The 10,515-nt window shown below is 46.2% G+C and overlaps 1 protein-coding gene across 1 annotated transcript in view; it reads left to right on the top strand.

Moving 5' to 3' along the window:
- Positions 1-8,424: 8,424 nt before the first annotated feature.
- LOC104279821 (solute carrier family 22 member 5-like) overlaps positions 8,425-10,515 on the top strand; it is a gene marked incomplete at its 5' end in the record, with an annotated part of 15,595 nt that continues 13,504 nt past the window's right edge. The window contains one exon of the mRNA XM_009877248.1: positions 8,425-8,600. Within this exon, the coding sequence (XP_009875550.1) occupies positions 8,425-8,600 (176 nt within the window). The remainder of the gene's footprint in view (positions 8,601-10,515) is intronic.

Raw genomic sequence — 10,515 nt, 5'->3', positions numbered from 1 at the left:
TTATTGTGAGATTCTGCGGAGCTGTGATCTTCTTTTCCCTTCTGCTTGGCCCAAGGGGGTGTCTCTCCGAGCGCAGCGGTGCGGGATGTGTGCGGTGACTGCGGCGTGGGTCTCCTCTGATGGCTGGGGGGAGGCTCCGGATAGGCTCCTTCTGGAGACATTCAGAGCCCACCTGGACGCGTTCCTGTGTGACCTGCTGTAGCTGCTCCTGCCCTGGCAGGGGCTTGGACCAGATTATCTTTCCGAGGTCCCTTCCAACCCCCAACGTTCTGTGATTCTGTGTGTGCTGGTGGCTTGGAGCAAGGGTGAGCACAGGGACAGGGCTCGGCTCACCGGTGGTTCAGAGGTGTCTCTTTGAACTCAGATCAAAAGGGTTTGTTTTCTTTCCTTGAAAAAAGGAGGGGGAGCTGTTGAAGTCACCCTAAGTTGCACGCAGTGCAGCAACTGGGGAGCCCTGGTTTGATGTGCATCCAAAAAGAACACCCTGCACTTTGCCACGTGCCCAGGATGCCCCTGCTCTGGTCGTGGCCGCTGTTTTGGTCTCCCTGTTCGCCTGTTGGGACAGGTCAGGGTCTCCTCCGCTCAGATGCACCCCTTGAGTCAAGTCTGTGGTCAGGGCAACCAGCTGAAGTTGAAGCTGTGCTGGTTATCCCTCTTGTTTCAGGTGGAAGCTGTACAGACCCGCAGGTGCTGGTTGACTTAAGATAAAAGGACATGGGTTTTGAGAAATAGTTGAATTTCAAAATGTGTGTAAGTTTTTTCAGAAGGCTAACAAACCATTTGTACAGTCCCATCGCTAGTTCGTGCCGGTGGATGAGTTTTACAGAGCTGGAACTATATTTGCCTTTATCCCTTACTTTGCAAAATGGGCTGTGGTGGGTGGTTGGATAGTGATGGATGTGAGTTATTAATGACTGTAAGGTGAGCTGAGCACAGAAGTCTTCCTCAGAAGAAGGAGGAGGACCAGGGTGAGGAAGGGAGCGTGAGAGGGGAGCTATGGCAGCGCGAGGGGGCATGGAAATGGCAACACTGGAGTTCTTGGAAACTTCCCTTGAAATGCCCCCAGCAGCAGGGGCTTGAAGCGCATCTGACAGGTGGCACAAGATGTTGCGTCACCTATTTTTAAAGAACTTCTTTGAAGAGGAAAGCTGCTCTGAATTTCTGGGCCCTGGTGCTCGTGCTGCTGTGGGAGGCTGAGGTGCTCTTCGGGCAGCGTAAGGCAACCGGCATCTTCTCGGGGCCGACCCATTCATGGCTGAACAGAGGAGTTCGTACCGAGAGTCTGGTTATACTGATGGACCTGGCTTCGGCGGTGGTTTCAGCCAGTGCTGTTTCTCTGGAGCTTCTTTGCTGAGCTTTGCCGTGAATTAAAATGTCTTGAGCTGTCGGAGTGTCATCCAGGAATCTTAAAATCCATAAGAAACAGGAGCTGCTCACATTTCGCTGAGACTCCCCAGCGGCTCTGGCCCGTTGTGTCTCTGGTTTGGCACATGTTCTGTGTCTGTGGGAGGTAACGTTTGTCTGCCCAGACATCAGGCACTGAGGCAGTGTTGTTGTTTTTTTTCTGCCCTTTTAATATTAATGCTTCTGAGGGAGTTTTGCAAGAGTTGCGACCTTTCACATACTTGCAGGTTTTCAGTGTTAAACTTGTTTAATTTCTTGGCTTGGTGCTTCTGCTTTTATGATTCACCCGTCTTAGGTTTGGTTGAGTATCTCGAACTTGTAGAATAATCAGGAGGACCTTTGTCCCAGATTTCTGTAGCCGACGCTGGGAGGGGGAAGGGGGAATTTTTTTTAATGAAAGCTTTTTGCTGAATCTCTCACAACTTAGAGAAAGCCTTTGTTTATGGTTCTGTTTTTCAGGGGAGACTTAAAACATCCTGTTCCCTCTCATTTGAAGAGAGACTTTTTATTCTCACACAGACTAACAACAACAGAAGGTTGTTATTAGCCACTCTGCAATATTTAACCAGCTCCTGTGTAACAGAATCGCTTTCTGTCTTTTACTTCTTGAAATGCTGTAGCCTGAGGGATAAGAAAAAGCTTTGCTTTGGCTCAAGAAGCCATCTGTGTCCTCCTTATTCCTCCATAAATCGCATAAAAAAGAACGTAGGAGTAATGAAAGTTCTTATGGGGTAGTAAAAGGAATAAAACCGGGGTAATTAAGGGAGGAGGCTGATTTCTGTCTGCAGCAGTGACGTTGGGAGCAACATGAGTGGGCCCTGTGGTTCAGCTGTTGAGCTCGAGGTTTCAACGTTCACTTTTGTCGGAAGTCAGAGGGATGTACGGTTTTGCTTTACCAAAATAAAAACATAAGATTGTGCTGGACATTGTCATTTCCACCGCCTTTGCTGGGAACGGAGCGTCAGTCGGGCCCGTGTCATCCGGGTTCAACTCTCACCAAACTCTTTATTAGTGTCAGTCACCTCCATTATTTCTCATCTTTTAAAGTAGATGCATCGTTTTTCTTGCTTACGTGCTTATTCTTCTGGCTGAAGTTCACATGGACAACTTTTCAGCACCAGGAGCTGATAAAGCAATGGAAAGACCTTTAGGTAATTTGCAGGTGCAAAAATCCTGATGCCAGAAGAAGGAAGGAAAAAGTCTAGTTGGCATTTAAAAAGTATTAATATCTGACAGCTGTGCAAAAGTACTTCTACAGGGATGAGTTTTTCAAGGTGTGACTTAAGCACATAATGCAGGGCTCTTCAGAACTGTACAGACATTTCTGACCTTGCAACGTAACTCAGAGTTGATATTACTAAGGAGCAACAGGCCTGCGGTTGGTATCGTTAAAATGGAAACAATCCTCTTTTAGAGTTACTGCTGACAATTAATGACAGGGTAATGTTCCCATTATATTGTCTTTGCTTTTTAAATTAAAATACAGTTCACGTTTCTCAGTGTCTGATGTCAGTGCCCTGTTGCCTTTTTCTCCAGCCGTCTCAAAAATTGGATGTATAGGGGAGAGTTAAGTTTCTGCACTGAAAATATAAAATACTCAGTGCTTTCCTTCCTGTTCTGTGTGAGCTCTACCTCCATAAAATCTGAAAACAACTCCAAGGGGAGAAATGGAGCAGAATGTGTATTTTGTAGATACAGACTTCTGTTTACTTTTAGATAATAATCTCTACCTGTCAACTACAACTTCTAAGCATTTGAAAGATACGAATGTATTTTCAGAGGAAAGGGTGTTGAATAACACTCACAGCTCTCAAGTAAGCAGAGAATATTTATGTGAGTATAAACAAGACCAGATTCCAAATGGAGGGTCGTCCAAGTTGCGAGACTGTGAGATTCTTTTGAAGAACCTGCTTCCACTTGCAGAGAGAAACAAGCGGTAGGGGAGCGTGCAGGATATTGGATTAGCTTCAAAAAATCTTGCTAATATGTTGATTTTTTTAAAAGAAAATATTAGCACATGGGACAATCCAACTTCATTTCCCAGCCATGCAAGAGAGAGCAACAGTTTGAAAGAAACTGTTTCTGCAGGAAGAGAGGCAAATAGTTTGGGGAGGAGGGGAAGAGTGGGAGGACACTAAATATTGTAGCTGTGAAAATACCTTTTCCTATAAGGCTTTTCCTTATACAACAGGGACATAACTGAGTAAGGCTCGCCAGGTTTTTGTATTTGTCATACTTCATCTTTGTTTAGGGTTCTGGTAATGGTCTAAGAGAAGTGTGAGTGCTCCTGGGGTGGAGCAGTTCCCTATAGTCCAAGTGACATGTTTTTCTCAAGTGAGGTTCTAAATTATATTGTTGGTGGCCTTACAGCTACTTCTGTAACTTTCCAGACATACTTGGTGGTGGTATATGTTTGTTTGCTCTGACACTCCGTTGCAAGAACTTTCCATGTTTTGAAGAGGTCGCCTGTAATTGGATTTGCAATTTCCATGTTGTGATGCGTTAAAAAAATTGGGCACGTTTGAGACTTAAATAGGATGGGCGACGTTTGTGCTTAAGTAGGGTAGGCGTCTTGTGGTTAGCAGCTAGAATTTTATCTCCTGTTCTGTCGTCTCTTAGAAGATGATATAATTGCAGCGAAAGTGAGGCGGGATGAGGGATCTGCGTCGCGGTCTGGATTAGAGCCATTGCGGGATTTACTGTTAGTAATTCATGGAGTGCCAGCTCTTCTTTCGAGGCAAATGATATTCTGCAAGTACGGTAGATGCGGAGCCTGTACGCAGGACACTGAGCGTACCTCTTAAAGGTTTCAAAGTGCCTAGAGAGCGTGAGAAGTATTTTTTACTTGTGGCATCCCATCTGCCTAAACCCGCTGTGCAGTTTGAGTTGCTTTATGCTTTGAAGGTTGCTCCGCAGTTTAAAGAATTCAAATATTTTTGTCTCGGAGCCTGAATTCCATTGTGGTTGCGGTTTGTGTGAAAACTGCAGGGTAGTTTTTCTTTCTGGACAGAGGTGTTGTGTTAATGTTGGATTTAATGTTGGAAAGATGTAAGACAATACAGGAAAGACCAGCCTAGCAAGACTGACACACTTGTACGTGTGCTGCTTGGTGTAATTGTAGCTAAACCTGCAATAACGCTTCTTGCTCAAGCTGTATTGTGATCAAAGGCTGGAAGTTAATAAAACGTGGCTGGGAAGGGCCTTGTGTTTGGGGGAGGGAGTTGATCCGAGGGAGTAGTTCAGGTTTTATATTCTTCTCAGTTTTGTAACTGGGCTTGCCTCATAATAAGAGACTTGGAGATGTGGTTTCAGGTGGCTGACTTGCCATGTAAGAGGTGAAGCAGCACTTGGGAAGTGCTCTCCTAAAAAGATGCTGAAGTGATGGCTGTAAGTGCCTCGGGCTGTTTGATACTCTGGCCCCAAGCCTGTGCACGAGAAGCATCTGCTTCAGTCCCTCTCCCTTGTGGTGTCCCCGTGCTTCTCCCCCAAGCCGTCCACGTTTTCTGGCCGTCTCCATAGCCTGTCTTCTTTGCCCGGTCCCCTCTTCCCACACATCCTCACCAGTGGCTGGTGTCAGCCAGGAATCTGTTACGGAGGTGCCTGTCTCCCCGTGCAACTCGCCTCTAATGCAGAAGGTGATTATTGCGGTTTGGGGTGAGGCTGCTGGTGAAGATATCACCCCAGCCCAGTGATTTGTTTGGGAGGTAGATACGGGCCAAAATATCTGCAAGCTGTCCAAGTAAGAAGATAAGTTTAAACTCCAACAGAAGGCTATCTTCTTCTAAAATTGTAATAAAATTGAGTGAGAACACTCTGGGCTGGGCCTTGAGCATTGGGTATCAGTGCTTAGGAGCTCGCTGCTTTGCAACATCAGCAGCTACTGTTTGAAACGAAGCTAAAATGTTTTTCTCATGTTCAGAGCCCTGATGCCTTGCTGAGGTTAACCTTATCTCTGGGCAAAGGCCATTAAACAGCGAGCAGGCTAGCTCAGAGGATACTAGGAAGTGAAAATAGCACATGATTTTAGAGCACTGGGTCACGGTATACTGTGTCGAAACAGCAGTGCCAAGAGCAGGGTTCAATCAGTTACTCCTCCTGGGACACGGGCTCTGTTCGATGCTGCCTTCCAGCAGAGATGCTTCAGTGATTCCTTGGGCAACGGGAAGGGTCTGCTTGCAGAATGGTTCTGGAAGACCATGATTAAAAAGTTGAAAGCCTCAGCATTCCTTTACTGGGGCAAGGCATAACAGACCTTAAAATGCCTTTGTTGTGAATCAAATCTGTAAATACCCAGTGTTGCACAATCAGGGTTCTGTTTTGTTGGAAGTTGAAGTTCACTTTGGCGCCTGGTTCAAGTGATCTCCAGCATAACAGCTCCTACCAGTCCTTTAGTGGAGTGGACAGAAAACAAGGTGATGGTCAATGCCACATTTTAGGGACTGATAACTTTTGTACCTGCTGATGCAAGAACAGTGCGAAAACATTTTAATACCACAACCTTTTCAAGGCGATGTCTCTGCCTCAGTGGTGTGAAGAAAATGTTTGTTACTGGGCACAAGCGTGCCAGCCTCTGGAAAGCCAAGTGTCGCGCAGCCTTGTGCCAAGGCACGGGGTGTAAGGGGGATGAAAGGAGATGGGGTGATCAGCTGGAAAATAAGGACTCATTTAGTCATGGCAGGCTGTAAATCACCAAGCTGGGTGTTTAGCTAGATTTTAGTTCTGTTACTGAAGATGTCTGGCTCCAGCAGCTGATACTGAGATGATTCTTCGTGAGGAGATGAGCCTTTATTAATGCAGGATTTATGTTCAGGGTTTGTTTTCCTGTGAAGGTGTGTGGTAACCTCTGCAACCTTTGGCCTGTGTAAATTTGATAACCAACATCTGCGGCATATTTCCACGTTGCCAGATAACGTTTTTGCCAAAGCTTCCTGGATCAGCCTCTGTGGCCGTCACAGAATTGCTCAAACTTTCTTTAATCTATAACGAAGTAAAGCTTTTGTTGAATAAATACAAGTTTAATTATGAATTTACAGTTTTTAATCCGAATGATATATTGATAACTATAGTAAGCTAAATTCCTTACAGAAGTGGCATGCATTTGTTAGCACGTTAGCAAGGCACAATTCTGAAAGGAGCTTCTGTAATGATGGAGAATTGTTGGTAGGATTTGTGGAAATGTTGCATTGAGTGCTGGTGCCTGTGCTTCAGGTGCTGTGAGGCTGGAAAGGCAACAATAGTGTCGAGGGTTATGAAGTCTGATATAAGGAGAGATTTTTCAGACATAAAACCACAGTCAGCTGTATCAAAGGAGAGGTTAAAAAATTACATGAATACCCTTAAATATGGGGGAAACTTGTATTCAGGTCTCCCATGCTCCTGAGACCTTAAAAAAATAATGATGATAAGGTGAATTCATAGACTAGTGTAAGGGTTGGCAGGTAAAGTTACACAAATGTCACTGAGAGTGCAACCTCTGTGAGTGAGCATCCTTCACCTCTAGAAGAATTCCCAGTTTGAATTCACTTTCTGTGCAGAAGTGGTGGCTCAGTTGAGTTTTACCCTGGGCATCTGGGCGTAGAAAGGCCATTGCTGGTGTTGTTCTTGCAGCACATGGGTTGTAGTGATCCTCCAACCTGAAAACATCCCCTAGGATGGGGCTGTAGCATGAACAGCCTGAGGGCGCTGGCATTTTTGGAGTCAAAGGCTCAATGCTGAGGGGATGGGGCTCCGACGTTCCCTTGTGCCACCACGGACAAGGTGGGTGGTGGAGCTGGGGACGTGCAGCAGCTGCAGGGGCAGATCTTACAGAGTGTTCCAGCACAAATTAAAAAAAAATAAAATAAACAAAAACCAACCAGAAACATGAAACCCCCAAAACTAAGAGGAAAACACTCTGTACTTAATTACTTGTACTTAATTAATTACTCTGTACTTAATTATTTGTAATTAGGGAGCAAGGTGAATTAGTTATTGAGGACAGGGTGAATACTTTAATTTCATCTCAACCTTTTTTAACACAGATTAAAACCTAAAAGTTTCCATCCCTAAAACATCCAAAGGGGCCCTGTGGGAGCTTTTTGAATAACAGCTCAGGAGGGTTTGGCCTCACATCAGAAACCTTTCTTGCCTCCAAATTCCTGCCCGGTGGGGCTGCAGCACCTCCTGCCCTCTGCCAGGGCAGAGCTCTGGGAACGCCTCCAGCAGCGAGGTGAGGGCCGAGGTGTCCCTGCTGGGTTTTGTCCTTTCTCCTCATATTTCCCTCCCAGGTAACCACAATAAAATTAAGACTCCTTCAGTAATAACTGTTGGTATCAAAGCAAAAAATAACACGAGTTTTATTTCAAAAACATCAGACTGAAGCGGGTGGGAGTTTGGAAAGTATTGCAATCTTTGCTGAATAAATACCTGCCTTTCTTTCTCTTTTTTTTTTGTTTTCATTTTGGAAATCTTGTTTTGATTGGTGTGTGTTTCAGTTTGTATTCCAGAGATTATAACTGACATTAGTTAGGTTCCCAGTGAGGAGTGAACAGCCTCCAATCTCTCTTAAAACCATATTAAAATGTAATAAAGGAAGGGATTTTTTTTTCTGTAGTCTTGTATCTATCATTCAATTTCTCTTAAATTAGAAATGTGATTTTTTTTTTTTTTTTAATGGCAAACTTTGCTATATGCAAGGCAAATCAAGTTTGGGGTCTATTCTCACTCCTCCTAAAACCAGAAGTGCAGCAATTTAAGGGGCTGCAGAGCCTGTAAAAGGGAACCAAACTCAACGCGTGGTGAAATTATTCGTTACCATCACCCAGCTCTGCGCAGAGGAAATACCACAGCATCACCTATGAACAGAAAGCCCCAGGAGTCACCTCCCTGGATCGTTCCTGAGGTGGCTTCAGGGCGCGTGGCCTTTGGTGCCCCATGTCCTGCCCTGTCACTGTCACCGAGCTGCACCCGTGCCTTAGGTTAGCGATTAATTCCTCTCGTGGCGGTTTTCTGTCCAAAGGGTATGTTTTCCTCTGGGCTCAGCCGAGGTGTTTAGGAGGGAGGGGGAAAGAAATCCTGTTTAATATAAGGCTTTCCTGTTCTCTCTTCCTGCAGTGGGATCTCGTGTGTGACAACGACTGGAAGGGACCCCTGAGCACCTCCCTGTTCTTTGTGGGCGTCCTGATCGGATCTTTCGTATCGGGACAGCTCTCAGACAAGTAAAGTATCTGCACCCGAGCTGCTGGCTCACTGCTGGGTGGTGTTTCGTAAGCAGCTCTTGTGTGTGAAGCATCCTGGATGTGTCTTTCTGCAACTGCTAACGTGTCTTTGTTATGTGACTCTAATCTGAATGTACACAGACTATTTAGAGCAAAAGTCCTGATCTAGGACAGAACGTTACAAGACTTGCTAGTGGGTGTTATCTTTATCTGTTTATTTTTTCAGCTAGATTGCTTCTCGAGCAAGCTGGTTTTATGCCAGAAAACAGGTATAGGAGATGGGTTTCATCTAGAGAGATTGGATCAATGGCGTTCTTTTCTAGTTATTTTGGACTATTTTTGGACTAGTTATTTTGACTACTTAGGCTTATTTTCCTTTTTTTGAGGTCAAATTTAAAATTCTTTTTTTTGTAAACGCCCATAGCTTTTCTTTCTCATCATCAAAGGCAGCATCTAAGTCCAATCATCTGGATTTATGGAACCTGCAAAGCATAAATGGTGTTCAGCTGTGCTCTAGAGAAGGAAGGCTTGCTCCTGTCTCAGTACAAACAGAGGAACAAAGGAAGACACCATTAATTTTGGGGATGTTGACAGTTGTGGGGTCTTGTGTGGTTTCTTTTTAAGCTCATTTTTTTCTGATTCTCTCTCTGGGATTTGCTGTTCAATGCATTGTGGGCTGTCTTCCTGATTCCCAGAGAACCCATATGTCACCCTCCGATTTGCTGAGTTACTTGTAGAGTTTCTGTGTCTTTGAACCGTAATCCCCACGCTGCAAATCTTGTAGTATCATTCAGGACCTTTTTGTGGTTTCCTGCTCATCAGGTCAGACCAGTCCTGAGCTTGGAGGCAGCAATCCTTGAAATCCAACCAGCTCCTCTGGACTTCTCTCCAGAGCCTTATGCCACAGGACTTTTCCAGGCAGATCTCTGATCAGGCCAGCATTTGCTCTCCCTGTGACCCTGTTTTCTGCCTTGTTCCTCCCCTCATGATCCTGCACTTCACCATCGTGCAGCCGGCAGCCACAGCCGCTGCTCACCTTTACATCCCCAAACGGTTCTCCCTTGTTTGCAAACGCGAGGTCCAGCAGTGTCTCCCTTTGTTGGCTCCTCAGTCATCTGCCTTCTGAAGTTGTCACCGATGCACTCCAGAAACCTCCTGGAGGTACTGGAGGGGTTGACGTCCCCCATGATGGCTTTTGAACGAGAGGCTCCCTGGGGTTGCCTGAAGAAGGTCTCCTTTGCTGCTTTCTGGTGACCTGCAGAGAACACTCACAGCCGTGCCAGCGTTGGTCCATGTGATAATCCTGACCCTTAAGCTCTCAGCTGTCCCCAGGCAGAGCTTTGTGCCTTCCAGCTTCTCTCCCATGTGAGGGCTGAGTTCGCTCTTCTCTGCGGGGAGCCTCCCACCATTTCGTCCTGGTGCTGCTGCAAGGCTCGGGTACGTTGTTCCAAAGAGCTCCCAGCCCCTCATCTGCTACGAGGATGCCGAGTGTCTTCCGCGGTGACTAACCAGCAGGTGAAGCAGGAGCTGTTCTGGTGCCAGGAGCCACGAGCTTCCCACTCTGACAGTCATGGGGGTCATCTCCTGCAGCTCCTTCCGTGATGCCACCACTCCTCAGCAGAGGAGGCTCTGGGTGCAGCTCATGCAGTTACTTTCGTAGCCACTGAACGGCCCCAAGCTCGTGGTCAAGAGACAGAGCATCACGGATACCTCTCCAGCGAAACCACATCGTGTTTTGCTGCTACTGCCTGTCCCCTGGCACAGAACATCCTGCAGCCAGCCTGAGCCCCCCCTTGGGATTCACCAGATACCGTGCGGGTTCAAGTAACAGTGTGTTCCCAAGGAGCTGTGACCTCCCTGAGGCTTGTGGCACCAGCTGGAGACCTCCTGCTCAAGTCTAAGTGGGGACTGGGAG

Source organism: Apaloderma vittatum, unplaced genomic scaffold (assembly GCF_000703405.1).
Source record: "Apaloderma vittatum isolate BGI_N311 unplaced genomic scaffold, ASM70340v1 scaffold1121, whole genome shotgun sequence".
In the NCBI taxonomy this organism is placed as follows: Eukaryota; Metazoa; Chordata; class Aves; order Trogoniformes; family Trogonidae; genus Apaloderma; species Apaloderma vittatum.
This window is presented reverse-complemented; position numbering and strand designations above follow the sequence as displayed.